This window comes from Lactuca serriola, chromosome 8 (genome assembly GCF_051521515.1).
Source record: "Lactuca serriola cultivar US96UC23 chromosome 8, Lser_US96UC23_V15, whole genome shotgun sequence".
Classification (NCBI taxonomy): domain Eukaryota; kingdom Viridiplantae; phylum Streptophyta; class Magnoliopsida; order Asterales; family Asteraceae; genus Lactuca; species Lactuca serriola.
The window spans coordinates 125,048,336-125,064,064 of record NC_136415.1 but is presented as its reverse complement, the minus strand read 5'-3'; the positions used below and the strand labels follow the sequence as shown (position 1 = coordinate 125,064,064).

Genomic DNA, 15,729 nt, shown 5'->3' with positions numbered 1-15,729 from the left:
TTATTTTCATGTATTGCAATATTTTTATGGTCATAGTGCTACAATCTGGTCTTTCAATATTAAATTCAAGTTTGTTAAGAAACTGAAAAATAAAGACCAAATTTGTAATACATAAATAAAATAAATAAATAATTGCTTCTAAATTTATAAAAAATCAGTTATATACTAAAAAATATAATTTACTCAAAATAGTATAACACAAAACTTAGTTCTATAAAATACTTGAACTTCGCAATATGGTTGGAATGAATATGGAGGACAAAAATGAAATATTGACACTCTGCTGAAGTTACCCTAACAAAATCAAATCTCAAACTTGATCAACCATATTCACAAATAATAGAACACAACTACAACAGAAAGAAATCAAAGAATCAGGACACTCACAACTACATTACTTACACTGTTTAGGCCTGAAATTTTCAGTACTTAAAAGATGAGATACAAGTTTCTCAAGTCTCTTTGAACTCACAGATGGTTTAATAGCATCTGCCTTTAAATAAATGACCGATCTTCCCAACTGGTCAACAGATCTTCCCAGAAGCTCATGGTCAATTTTGTCAAGAACCGGGTCATTTTGGGCAAAAGAATGCCCAAAGGGAGCTCCACTTTCAACCATGTCAGAAAAGTGTTGGATTGTGAGATTTACAGGGTACTGTTTTGGGGGATTATCCCATTTGATGTAGTGCATGTCATGGTTGACAGTCGTGTTCTGATAGTCTTTATGGTTACAGATGACTGTGTGAAAGTATCCTTCAGGAGATGATAAGAAGTTTGTGTAATACATAAGAAGAGTACGAGGGAGATTATCCCATCCCCAAACGCAAAACTCAAGGAAGGGTCTAGTAAGAACAACCCAAGAAGAGCCTGTTGCATCAAAAAAAAAAAGGTAAAATCTTGTTTTATAAAATCATACAAAAGGTAAGAGAAGTACACACCCATGAACAACTTGAATGAAGAAGGCATGGATCGTTTCTCTTTGGCCCAGAAAACACCAGATTTCTTTGAATGATATAAGCCGGGATCAATTATGATTGGCCTTGCCCTTTGAAACCTGCAAAGATATAAGGTAAGAAATTGAGGTATCGATGAACATCTTATCTGAGAAACGATGAAGGAGATCTAACTATGAGCTGCAAACTCACTCTTTCCAGCCGATGTTGGTTGTGTGCTCGAGAAAGTTCAAATCCCTTGGCAAATAGGAGAAAATGTGGAGAATGTCTGAAAATTAGAACAACAAAAAGAGAACGAGGTCGAAAATCAAAACATCATATTGAAGCTGAAATTAGATCACTGAAATTGGGAAAACTAACCATCCTGAGGCATAAGAGGATAATCTGAAGCACTGAGATTGATAAACCAGTTCCAGTCCTTTCCTTGCTTCAGCAAAAGAGCAATAGCGTGCAACATACAAGCAATCATGGTAGGTCCCTTAGAAGTCACCAAATTAGCTTTTCCAACCACCATCACATTGTTTACCTCCTTGAAATTCTTCGCGAGATCAACTCTCTCTGCATCAGAAGCTTCCAGATCCAGATGCAACAAGTAATAATTTCGCGGATGATACACCGCCCGGAGCAACCGGTGCAGACGAACACCATCGCCTCTTGTACCGGTGATGAAGTAAGCAAACCGAGGAACCTCAGGCAAGTTATTGGCTGTGTCGGAGATTGAATTGGAAATGGCGTCGGAGTTTGAAAGGGTTTTGGAAATTGAATGTGGGGATGATCTTAGAGCGAGAAAAAGGATGAGAGAGAGTGCGGTTAAAAAGAGGAAGAAAGGGGCGAGATAGTTGTTGAATCTTTGATGTGAAGTGAATCGAAATCGAACGTGTGATCGTTTGGTAGTCATATTTGGAATCAACAGAATCGAGTGGGGAAGACGATCAGACAAACACTTTGACTCATTATTTCCTTTCCTTACCCCAAACGAGTAGTTCCTCTTTTGTACGATAAAATGGGGAAACTATAATGGAACTATCTGATATGTTTTTTATTTGTTTACTTTTTATTTTTATTTTGAAGATATTGAATGATAATTTATAATACTACCTATCTATCAATATACTTTATTTCCGATAATGCAAATACCGTCAGGGATTTTAATTAAATCCAATATTTTTTATATAAAAACTAAAAACATAATCTATCATAATTTTATTTGAAAAAAAATATTTATCAATCTTAGTATAGTTTCAAAAATATTTACCAAATTAGTTGATTTTTTTCATTTTTCTTCTATTTTGTGTTTTTTCTTACTGATTTAATTTTATTTAAATGTTGGGGTTTTTTTTATTTCAGCTTTTTACTGTTTTTTTAATATCAGTTTTTACTTTTTTTGTTTTTTGTTTTTTTTTTAATATATGTTTAACAAAGTATAAAAACAATGAGAAAACACATAATTTCATGCATTATCATCACTTAAAAATAAGATACTTATTGTCATCTGTCACAAATAATAGCATTAAACACAAAAAAATTTCGTTCCGCTAGAAATCTTTCTAACATTAATACAATGTTTAATTTTTAAATGACGTCAAAACATCTATGTTAAACGTATATTAAAAATGATATGATCTTTTAATAAATTATGTTAGTCATTGCCAACTTTCAATAATACTTTAATATCCTTATAAATTGCAAATTATATATATCCGTCCGAAATTATAAAATTTACATATATATCAAAATTTATATTTTGGTTAAGACTAAATCAGTTTAATATTAAAAAACTTATCGAAAGCAAAACTATCCCTTCCAATATCTTTTGAAACATATAAAAACAAACAAACCTATATAGCCATATTAGACATAATATTTATAAAAGTATTAAAAAGAAAGGCACAATATATCTAGTTAGAATGTTTTTCCCTTTTCTTCACGGTACCTAGTAGGTAATTTGAGTAATGAGGATGGGTTTCATGAACACGAAGATTATTTATTCTATTTATTATTTTGATCTCTATTTACAAAAGAGAAAGTAATAAGGTGCCTTTTTTATTACCGAAGTCCGTAATTGTCTTAAAACGTTTTATTTTTAATTGACGAATAATGCATGGGATTGTGTGTGTTTTTATATTATGTTAAACATATGTTAAAAAAAGAAAAACACTGAAATAAAGAAAATAAAATTTTGATATTTAAAAAAATGTAAAAAACTGAAATTAAAAAACCTAATATTTAAATAAAATAAAAACAATAAGAAAAACTAAAAAAAATATAAGAAAAAAAACACTAGTTTGGTAAATATTTTTAAAACTATACTAAATTGGTAAATATTTTTTTTAATAACACCATTTTAGTCAAAACTCTATCTTATTAATCATGATTAAATAATAGTAGGTATTTGACCTGTTAGGCGCACAAAAAAAAATGTCGCTCACATAATATCTTTTTCCAAATACATCAAATTATAACCAATATTTTTGAAATTTTCAAAATTTAAAATTTTCGTAAATGTTTTTTCAGACAAAAACTGTTTCGGACATATTCTATAATAATTTTATTTGATTTTTATTTATTTATAAAAGGTAGTTTTGAAAATAATTGAAATTTACAATTTTCATAGATCTTTGTTATAATATGATATTCTTGGGAGAAAATGGTTATATGCAAGACATGTTGATAGATAAGATCAATAATATGAATAATATATAGTTATAGTTAAAATAGAACATTGTATTTATATATATATATATATATATATATATATATATATATATATATATATATGTATATATATATATATATATATAAAATATTAAAAAAGAATATTTTATTCGTGAAACAAACTAAACATTATACATAATGAGTTTTTTATAGTTGTTGACTAAGTCAGAGTTTGACTGGCTCTGAAATTCTGATTGTATCTGTCTCTCTGTAATTGAAACTATGTTGTTTGATTACGTATCTAACTAGTTGCGTTGACTGCTAAAAAGGATCATTTTACCCTTGTATTCTCTTTTGTACCGAAAAAATGTATTTGTTTGATAAAATTGATAAGTAGTTGTACAAAATATCATGTAAAATCCAATTTAAACATAAATAATTAAAAGCCTATAAACAACAACGGTAGAAATATTTGTGTGATACACATGAAGTTATGATCTCATGTAAAAGAATCCACATGAATGAATATTGCAAATATATAACAATTACAAATAACAAAATATGGAGCAAATTACATACCACATGCTTTTCTGAAATTTAGTTGGGAATGAATCCATGGTGATGAAGGAAAAAAGGCATTGACAAAGGAGTGGCAGAGGAAGGTGATGTAGAGACAATAAGGAGTGGAATCGGTGTTGGGCAGAGGTGGGAGAAGTCGACACCTGGAATAGGAGTCGTCAAAGAGTGAAGCGTAGTATATGATGTAAAAGGTGGCCTAATTGTGGAAATAGACCCGGTCAACATCTTTTTACCTCATGACCGATTCAGGCATAATTGAGTGAGTTTATAGTTTCTTTTACTCTCATCAAACAAGCTGACCGATCCGAGTCAGAGAAAAACCTTTGACCGGATAATCAGCACATAATCAAATAGACCCTAGGTGTAATAACACTTTTAATTGTTCTATTTATTTAATTATCTCATATATTATATTCCCTCTTTATTTAATTTCATTCAACCAAAATTACTTATAAATTTAAATTCAATGGTCTTTGGCCTGGTGATATCAGATCAGGTGTACTACTGGAAAGGTGTCTAACGGCCACAAGAATGAAAATTCAAATCATATAGTGGACAAATATATGAAGTTATAGATAGGATCACATGGTGTTTATACTAGTCGTTCTTAAAAGAACCAAATATATATATATATATATATATATATATATATATATATATATATATATATATATATATATATATATATTCCACTAATCAAGCTTGATTTGCTAAACCATATGCAATAAAACTTTTATTAAAATTATGTTTGATCAAGCAACACGAACTCAAGCTCAACTATGATCCTGACAAAGATCAAGTCCTGAAAACTTATACATATACATGCATTATATACAACATGAAGTATAAAAAGCTCAAGATGAATTTGAATTCAATCTTTATATGCTCTAGCTCCTTCCTTATATGTTTTAATTTGAATTCAATAAAATCTATTTCAAAAGAGCTTAACCTGATTTCAAACTCAAATAATCAAAAACTCAAAAATTTATCATATTACTTTTATTAATTATAACTATTACCAATATTGTTAGTAGTATATTAATGATCATTCCACATTGTTTTTTATATTATAATGCTAAAAAGCATTCAAGTAGAATAATGAGTATGTTATTTTTTTCCTATTTTTCTATTTTGTGAATTTTAATGTTCTTACAATACATACGTTTATTTAAAAAAAAAAAAAACACTTGGCCCTTTTAGTTACGAAGAAGACAAATTTTGTATTTAAATTTACGACCAACAACTCATCATTAAACAAGGATAATCAGATGACATACCAAAACATGAGTTAACTCGATTAACCATCCATAAATATCCATAATGTTTATATATTTGGTCAACCGAACTATCTATACCATTTTTTAATTTGAGTTATTCGATTTCGTTTTATTTTTAGTTAAATTACTGCAAATGAGGGATTTATCCACAAACGATGTCATTTCAACATTTTTAAATTTTACAACAGACCTTATGAAATAGGTTCCACACTGTAAACTTTTTTTTGAACGGAAAATATATTCTATTCATAAACTACTCACAAATAAACATGTCTCTGGAACTTGAACTCTCGATCTCAAGAATGAATGACAACTCTTGATACCGTTGAATCAGAAACATTATGGTAAAATTGGTTCCACACCGCAGAAGTATTAGTATTGTGGAAAGGGCACTAAGAGAAACATGACTACGAGATGGCATTGTGAAATGGCTTATTGTAGAACCCATTTTACAAATGGTTTGATGCAAGATGTAAGTACAAATGTGAAAATAATATCGTTTATGGGTAAAATCCATGTTGTTGTGGTACCTGCTAACATCTAACGATAGTGGTTATTCATTTATTTGTGGGATGCCATTAATTTTTTTATGTATTATTATATAATAGTTTAGATAAATGGTTATATTTATATGTTTTTAATTTATTAACTAAATTCAAATTCAATTATTAAATAGTCCAAAGTTTAAATGGGTTGAAACAAAAGTTGGGCCACTAAACTAGTAAACTATTCGAATGACCCAAATACAGGTAATCCAATTATCCAAATAACCACTTCAATGGCTCCGAATCCGAAGGTTGGACTTGTATGAGGAGGATTTTTAACATTTTGATCGGGTTTGTAAACACTCTGATTCCGCATTCCATCTACCAGGCTATAGCACCTGCTCTCGCGAAGAAGTGGAAGTTCGCTCTCGAAGATTGCCAATGTCAGGTTTTTTCCTATCACGATGTCGAGTGATCCATGATTCCTTATTACAATTATCACTATAATTTCCGATTAGGTTTACGTTACAGCTTCTTCTAATTTTAGGTAATCGCATCATCGGGGTTGATATGATGATATCTATATGATTATCATCGGTTTCTACCTTTCGTTAATCTAAATATGTTTGTATTTCAAGTTTTGCATTTAGATATAAGTTAGGTAAGTATTACGGATGCATATGATGTTGGATTTGGATTAGTAGAAATTGTGGATGGATTTAGGGTTTTGCGAGTAGAGCGACTGAATTATCGATGTGATTTCTCCAAACTGCCTGGGAAATGATGAAACGAAAGTGATTTTAGAATGGATTTACATTTACAAACCCTAAATGATGTGTGTTGTTGTTGCAAGTCATGTTTGTGATGACGATTGATATATGTTCTTGTTGTATCTTATACACAGATGTTTAACGATCAGGACCTGGGATTCTTTGCCAATTCTCTGGGCATCTTCATATTCTTTTTGGTTATCGCTTATCATTTTGTGATGGCAGATCCAAAGTATGCAGGAAACTAGATGATAGGACCAGAAATGTAACTGGATTATGTTTTGATATGATGTAGTGGTAGACCTTGAGAAAATGCATGATGTGAGACAATATATGAACTAGTTTGGTCAATTTTCTTTCTTTGTGCACCTTAAACTCAATTTCTTTGTTCAAAATACACCATTATCTCTGTCTGTGTTGAGCGAATATATGTTGGAAATGATTTGTATGTGTTTAGATCACTTATATATTCTTTTTTTTTTTTTTAAGTGTAAGATATTGTGTCGTCTAAGAAATAAGGAAAATCAATCATGGATCTAGTAATGTAAGTCGTTTATCTTGTTTTCAGAAGTGAAAAGTAAAACTGAAGATGGATAATTACGGACTTTACGAATTAAATTAACAGAAAATTGTGGACTTGGGAACGGGAAATTTGAGTTTGTATGTCTCAAAATACCGACTGCATTAAAATTTAAACACAGGCAAGATTGTGGCTCACCGAGTAAAGATTGGGCTATGGGCACCCCATAAGTGAAGTCTCAGATTCAAGGAATGGTCGGGACAATGGAATTTTCAATTTTCTTCCCCAAATCTCGCAAAATGAGGTGCTACAGTGGGCAGCAGTCATTAAAAATAGATAAATTTTCAAACTTATACACACCTAGTACGTTTGACCAAGCACGAGCACATGTACCATTTATGTAATTTTGTCTGGTGTCTTAAAAATATCTCCAAAACAATTTTTTTTCCTTCAAAAATCCTGTCAGTTACAATTTCACTAGGAATAGGTATGAGTAAACATTAGATAAATTCAAACAAATTTGTGATAATCCTTCCTATCTTTCCTTCTTTTTTCTTCATTATTGAATCAATATTTATTTTAATCTTTACTAGTCAAACTATAAATCTTTCTATATCTATCTAATCACAATGTTGAACAAAAGGAGAAACCAATATAAATGATTATCAAAATTCATGATATTATATCACCACTCCCAAGTTTAGCCCCTTTTACATGATAACAATACAACAACATAAGACGCTAGAGAGATAATGATGATCACCATGAAGCCATAGTCTTTTATCGCATTATATTATATTACCACTCCTAGTTTTGCCCCTTTTTCATGGCAACTTGGAGGAAAATGCCATACATACCAAAGTGGCAAATAATTAATCATTAATCAAACATACAACAAAAGAGTACGCCTTGTTTTGAGCATCATATCATGTCTTAGGGTTCAACCTTGGTGAACACCGCACCCTTTGTGCCTTCAACTCAACCAAACCCTTCTTACCACCATTGCTCATCACATTCCCTATCAAATATTCAATTTCGATAATTAAAATTAATTAACAAATGAAATGAAATGAAATGACAAAACTATCCACATACCTCCTGAATCTTGAGTTTTACCAGTTGTCTTGGTCTTCTTGTTCTTTACTGCAGTGGGACCCGGAGTGGATTTGGTCTCAATTTCTTTGGTTGTTGGCTCTGATACCTCATTGTTAAGCACTGAACGCTTACTCCTTCTCCCATCAATCGAATTCTTAACCTCGTTATAAGGTGATGATGTGGCAAAAAGGGTATTCTTGTCTTTTTGCACATGAAAAGTAGTAGTATCCTTTTCTGTTGTAGTCTCAATAGTCTCTGTTTCTTCCTTTTTCCCAACCGCTGAACGCGTACGCTTCTTGCAATCACTCACTTTGTTACCAGAAACAGTAACATTGACTTTGACCTTCTGAACTTTTGCACGGGTTGACCTGGTTGATGTTTCAGTATTATTCATCTTGTCATCATCATCATCATCTTCATCTTCTTCTTCTTCTTCCAACAATTCAGATGAACTAGTTGGCGAAAAAAGTTTCTTGACAAATTTTTCTGGTTTTGGAGCATATTCTGTTTCTGAGGAGTTGAAGGTTTTTGTTTCCTTGACATCAACAGAAATTTCAAGGCTTTTATGTGACATTAAAGAAGCAAGAGCTGCACGAGCAGCTAGAGGATTGAGAGGGGATTTTTTGTCTGAAAGCTCTCCTTCAGTTGTTGGAGGTGGGATTACAGGTGATTCCTGTTTTTTTGGTCCACCCTTTTGCTTTTGACTCCGGGTTGACCTTCTTGAATGATTTTTTTCAGTTGAAATTTCGACTTGCAGTGTTCTTCCATTTGGCTTTGAAACATCTGTTTTATTTACTTGTTTGTTAGTAAATAGTAATAACTAATAATAATCACCAGATATGTATGTTCTTATTGGAAATAAGTAACCACAACAGGAATGCTTGTTATGTGTATAATCTAATATTCTAAAGTTTAATATGTGTTTGAAATGCATCATGCTCGATTCTTTAGTTCATGTATGTATGTGTGTATGTATGTTGGTTATGGAGTTTACCTTCAAACATAGAAATCTCATCTCTAATTCTCTTTTTGGAACCATGAACTGAGTTTCTGATTCCTTCAATTTGTTTTTCTAACAAGTCATGTAGATCCAGATCAAAGTCACCGACAATGTCCATCTGTGGAGACATATCTGAGTCACTTGAGTTACTCAGCTGCACTGCATCTATGAATGCTGAAATTGTTGGATGATTATTGATGTTTTTGTTAGCCAATCTCATTACTGAAGAAGAAGGAACTGTTAAACTTCCACCATTGACATCTTTTTTCAGCCATCTAATCATGAAACTACATCTACATTTCGTCCTCTTTGAATGTCTCACCCGTATCACCTGTTAATGGTGCAGATGATTAGATCATGGATGGATGAAAAACAAACAATCAAATACTCTAGAAATTGAATTCTCAAGTGCAAGAAAATATACCTTTTCTACCTCTGCATCAAAGAACGCTCCTTCAGATTCTGAGTCTCGATTGACAAGAACAGTCTCACCTGGTTTGATGTGAGCACAGTCATCGTCTTGGAGAGGAAGAGAACGGGCTCGAATTCGCATCAGAGCTTCTTTTTCACTCGTTAATGTATCTTGGGAATCGTTATCCTCATATTTTACAACAAGACCACCGCCATTTGGGCTGCAGATGATAACAGAAGTAGCTGAACTTATCATAATCCGACAATATAAACAAATGCTGAGATGAAAGATCAAAATTCAACAACTAAATTCTATTAATGTTTGTTAATTCTTCTGATTTCATAAGATTACACTCAATGTGGAAACCCCCCTTTTCGTTCCAAATAAGGTGTCATCTGGAATTGGAAAGTAATAATATCTCTAGGGAACTTTCCCGATTTAGGCAGCGAAACTCGGATTTAGTTTGTTTGATTCCAAACTCGAGTAGATTTGGATTATCCATGTCAAAATCAAACTCGAGCTAGAAACATCAAGTAAACATCAAACAGAAGTGATATAAATCGATCATTAAGAAGTAAAAGCTACTAGGATCGTTATCGTGAACTATTTCCAGCTGAAAAGATCATCGCGTTCCATAATAAGTAAGTGAATCACTGGAATTGATGACGAAAAATGAAAATAAACAGATCAAAGACATTGATTTCAGACCTGAAGTAGATTTCGCAAGGTTGCCAAGAGCAATCATCTGTTCTCATGGCTTCGAGTTCCAGGTTGACGGCACCGGCGGCGATATCATCGGTATTGGATGCCATTAATGAAATGAATTTATCATAGAATAGTGGAAGCAGCAGCTTGAGTGGGGGTTTTTGGGGTAGTGCTGCAATGGTTTGATGAATAATTCAGACACAAACTCTTTTTTTAGGTACATACCCACATGCTTAATTTCCATCTTGTATCATTGTATTTGTGTACAATATTCCTAAGGACTTTGGGGTTTGTGCCATATTTGACAAAAATGTAAAAAGTAATTACATATTCACCTTGTGACATATTTTTATCTTTTATGGATATAGCAATTAACCAAAATAGACAAAAAAAAAAAAAAATGTTCTGGTTAAAACGTAAATTTTTGGTTGACTGGTCAAACATCATATGGCAGCTGATTTATCATTTAATGGATTTATGGTTGAACAGTTAACTGTTTTAGTTTTAACAGATTCCTCCATCTCACTTTTTGGTTCCCAAGTGCCTGAATAATGAATATCAAATAGTGTTCACTAATAATAGGGGAGATATATGTATTATTGTATTTGTCGAATAAAGGGTTGAATAAGAAAGATTTTGAAGTTAAAATAACTTTTTTATTATAAGTTTTTTGGATTATAGAATTCTTTCTCAACCATTCTACTTTACAGTTTACACTTCTATCTATTCTTCTAATATACTATTAAAATGAGAAGATAGACATATCGAGTGAAAGGATGTCTTCGGTTTTTTTCTGAACAAGCGAGCTCCACCATAGTTGAAAAGTTTTTTTTTAATGGGGTCACTAATGTAGATATCCTAAGATTTATTCGTTACACAAAGCAAACTACATTACTTTTGAGTTTTGAAGGAAAATTATTTAGATTTTAATGTCTTATTTTAAGTTAGAAAAGACATACTACAGGTATTCAAAAGATTTAAAAAAAAAAAAAATTGGGACAGAAAAAATGCTCTTGCTTACTTTTTTGATCTATCTCCTAGTCTTCAATTGTGGCATCTATATATCTATATGTATATAGTTGAAATAATCTTACTTCAAATATCATATTCTTTGTTTAACTAAAACATAACATCACAAAAATAAATAAATATAGGTAAGTGTTCATTTAAGACGAACATAATTTTGTGAAACCGTGAGACCAAATTTTTTTAGTGAAATATTCTAATATTCTATTGTTAGTAAAAGTAAAATAAAATATGCAATATATTTTAATATTATATGTTTTAGAATATTTCAATTTAAAACATGTTAAAATTATTGTTTTAAAATGTTAGAATATTACACATATTTAAATTTTATGAACACCAGAATATTCGAATATTTCACTAGAAAAAAATGGTATTATGGTCTTACAAAATTAGATCGTCTCACTTTAACTTATATATATATATATATATATATATATATATATATATATATATATATATATACACACACACACACACACATACACACACAAAGAGAAAGAAACATAATCATATGAGGCAGTGGCGAGTCTAGAATATAAAATCACCTGGTTCACTAAGCCAGTTTAAACGGACCAATACTAGTATGAAACTTAAAACTAAACTGCACCGGCAGTTCACCTAGTTGAACCGAGAAACGTTTAGGTTACCATTGTTTAATATTAAAAAACTACTTGTTAGCAAACAAGGGGAACCGCCCGATTTGCAAAAAACACCGGTTAAACCGAATTAACTGCCCCTTTCAAAAAAATTGGTTTTGATATATATATATATATATATATATATATATATATATATATATATATATATATATATATATATTAAAAACAACTGCATACACCAATTTATAATAAATGACGCTCCGACTAACGAAATTTGAAATTATTAGCTAAGTTATAGCTGCCAAACGCAAAGGTGTTTCAAAGTTTTTTCTCATCTTGTTATATATAAGGGATTGTCTCTCACATATTTCATATAATTGGTCGATATTTGAGTAACTATAGGTTGTAAATATATGCGTTTTGAAAAAAATTATATTTGTTTCAAAGATATCCATTTTGCTTTAAGTAAGACATCTTTTTTCCAACATAAGGTATGCCCTTTAATTATTTTAGGTAGTTCTAATATTTTTTTGTATATAATATATATAATAAATCTTAAAAAATTAGGTGGGTCAAAGGACCCACCTATGATAGTATGCGATGATTTTTTTTTCGGTGACAACTCGTAAGTACACCGTAAAAAATTGAAAAAATAAATAAATAAAATATACAAATCATAAAATTAAGCATAATATTATATTAGAGAAAAAAAAACTGAAAAAAATGATCATTAAAATTGAATGTCATTTTTATGATTCATGATTCAATTTTAATGATCCAATAAATTCCATTTTTTTTCTCTCCGATATAATATTATGCTCGATTTTATTATTTTTATTTTTTTCAAGTTTTTAAGGTGTCCTTACGAGTCCTCACCGGAACCGGACCCTATATATATATATATATATATATATATATATATATATATATATATATATATATATATATATATATATATATATATATATATATATATATAGTTAGGTTATTGTGTTTTTTATAAGTATTGTGTGCATGTATAGTTGATTGTGGACCACTCATTTTAATTATTTTAAGTAAGTGATTAATAAATATTATTAAATTATAGATAATACAAAAATACCATCTAAATTCATTATAAGTGTATTTTAGTCAATTAAGACAATTTTAAAAAATGAAAATTCAAGATTTAGGGGATAATTAATGCTCTTGATTTAAAAAATCTGATTCTTTTATAATTAATTCAATTTCAAACGTAATTTGTAAGCATAAACCGATTTTATTTTATCGGAATATTATTTTGTTATAATGATGTTCCGTGATTCTATCAGAATAGTATTCTATTAGAATATTATTAAAGAATCATTTTTTTGAACCCCCACTTGAATAATAATAACATTCTTATATCTATTCATAGACATCCGAACTTAAATACAAATTAATACATATTCTTACAAACTAAGAGTCTTATACATTTTAATTTAGTCACACATATTTTAACAGAATGTAATAAAAAAAATGAATAAAACTCTTTAAAAACTGCATTCTTAACTATACAATTATCGAATAGACGCACTTGATCTTCTTCATTGGTTCGAATAATCGACTTGATTCCAACTATTCTTACAAAAATGTGATGTATTATCGTAAGAACGTAATTCTTCGTAAATATACTTGTTTTTGAACTTCATTCCAAGTCTTTCTCTTGTATGATCAATATTTGATTCCTTCTTAAAGGTATTTTGAAAGAATAAAATGCATTACTCGTTATTATTACCAGATAAAGAAATATATTTGTTGTTAACAAACACTCTTAAAGACATTCTGACATAATGGATTTATATAAATAAATTTTGATAGATTACACATAAATCCATTCACACCTCATACTCAACTTTCACATCATAATACACTAAGTTCTTCTAAAAAACAACATCGGTTGGGTTTTTTAATACATTGCAAGAGAGGAAAAGTGAAAAACAAACACTAATGGTGTCCTGCTAAGACTTACAAGTTTAATAATGCTTATATTCTTCAAAATTTTGATATATATTCCGGTAGAATACATAGAATATGACAGAATACTTAGAAACTATGTTTTTTAAATATGGAATTAGTCAATTACCGCATACACAACTGGTCAAATCATTCACAAGCATGCTATTTTAAAATTACTGGAAACTATGTTTTAAATATGGAATTAGTCAATTACCGAGAATTTGGCTTGAAACATCTCTTATGTATTTTATCGAACACCTTCTGTACATTATCCAATTGTCCTAACTTTATCTTTAAATACAATGTCAAACACCTTCAACAAGCTGTATTAAACACCAGACACCTTCACAACACCAGAAATTGCACCAAAAGCAAGAGAAAGATTCATGAAATCATGGGAAAAGGATAAAAAAACACAATTTCAGTAAAAAAAACAATTAGGAAAAAACTTACCTGATACTACTACCGTCATGACTAAAAGTAACAATGAAGAAAACAAAATTTTGTTGTGCTTCGTGTATGATTCTACAACAAACAAACAAATAAATGGTTTTAGGATCCCCTTTAGACGCACAAAGAATGAGAAAAGAACTACACAATATGTCACAACTAGCAAATTAGGGTTAAGATGTTGATCATTGGACAAGACAATTTCCTCTATGTAACCTTTCAACATTATATTTAGTGAAATTCAAACTACAATGCTATTTAAGTTCCTACGTTCACACATTATGATTCAAGCTGAAACAACCTCATGCAAGTCCAAAACTCGATCCAATAAGCCAAGTCCGCTTAATTTTGGTCCTAAGCCCATGAATTCTCGGCCCAAATCCATTATTGGACCAAGAGTTCTTTATTGGGCTCTATTGGGTCGATAACTTCTCCAACTGGTCTTGTTGGGCTGAAAACCCATATTTGGGCCTTAATGGGCCGAAAACTTCTATTCGACTCTATATTGGGCCAAAAACTTTTTATTGAGCCTTAATGAGCCGAAAACCACTATTGGGCCGAGAGCGCTTCAATGGGCCTTGTTACGCCGCAAACATTTATTAGGCCCTCCTATTGGACCGAAAACTCTTTTGGGCCAAGCCAAAAATCAGAACCATCCTTCTTAGGCCATCTTTTTGGGCTGAAAACCCCTTTGCTCGGTTATGGCCTTAAGCAAAAAAAAAAAAAAAGGAAAATGGGTGGATAATAAGGGTGTCACCTCCTTATTACCCCCCCCCCCAATATATACATGCTTAATCTTGCATGTATCAAGGTAACTATCCTATCATCTCTCCATAAGTCAACACACTCCTTCCTCCCTCCCTTTCTTAACTTCAGGCCGAACACATACACACACACTCCACAAATCTCATTTTCTTCACTTAACCCACTAGAACATCCTCTTCCCTCTCTCAAAAATTTTGTGTGGGTGCAAGCCATTTGTGGGGTTTCTTCAAGCAATTTCAAGAACTTGGTAAGTCCATGTTAAACTCAAAGTGTTTTGTTTCATGTTTATGCCAAGATCATTCCACTTACACTCTCATTTTCGTGTATATGACCCCTATAGCACCCCCATTTCGAGAATCTCACCAAGAACACAAGCTAGGATCGAAATCTCTTCTTCTTCTTCTTCTTCTTCTTCTACATCTCGAAAATTCCCAAGGTGAGCATCTCACCCGAACTTC

The 15,729-nt window shown here is 30.9% G+C and overlaps 3 protein-coding genes across 4 annotated transcripts; 1 reads left to right on the top strand and 2 right to left on the bottom strand.

The window, feature by feature from the left end:
- Nucleotides 1-308: 308 nt before the first annotated feature.
- Nucleotides 309-1,977, bottom strand: LOC145069333 (Core-2/I-branching beta-1,6-N-acetylglucosaminyltransferase family protein). Its single transcript, XM_079016266.1, has 4 exons — nt 1,314-1,977; nt 1,146-1,221; nt 939-1,054; nt 309-867 (listed from the first exon to the last, which is right to left on the bottom strand). Exons 1-4 carry the CDS (start codon nt 1,849-1,851, stop codon nt 395-397), a joined length of 1,203 nt encoding a protein of 400 aa, XP_078872392.1. The 5' UTR covers nt 1,852-1,977; the 3' UTR covers nt 309-394.
- Nucleotides 1,978-6,250: 4,273 nt separating this feature from the next.
- LOC145065888 (uncharacterized) lies at nt 6,251-7,128 on the top strand. Of its 2 annotated transcripts, none has more exons than XM_079012987.1 (2): nt 6,251-6,397; nt 6,854-7,128. In XM_079012987.1, exons 1-2 carry the CDS (start codon nt 6,272-6,274, stop codon nt 6,965-6,967), a joined length of 240 nt encoding a protein of 79 aa, XP_078869113.1. In that variant the 5' UTR covers nt 6,251-6,271; the 3' UTR covers nt 6,968-7,128. The 2 variants fall into 2 exon arrangements, 1 of the variants encoding a protein (XP_078869113.1); XR_013688553.1 differs by having other exon boundaries at nt 6,256-6,392.
- A 770-nt stretch (nt 7,129-7,898) lies between these two features.
- On the bottom strand, nt 7,899-10,680 carry LOC145065887 (uncharacterized). The gene is made up of 5 exons (XM_079012986.1): nt 10,455-10,680; nt 9,759-9,966; nt 9,329-9,665; nt 8,335-9,117; nt 7,899-8,257 (listed from the first exon to the last, which is right to left on the bottom strand). The coding sequence occupies exons 1-5, from the start codon at nt 10,556-10,558 to the stop codon at nt 8,166-8,168; spliced, it is 1,524 nt and encodes a 507-aa protein (XP_078869112.1). The 5' UTR covers nt 10,559-10,680; the 3' UTR covers nt 7,899-8,165.
- Nucleotides 10,681-15,729: the final 5,049 nt, after the last annotated feature.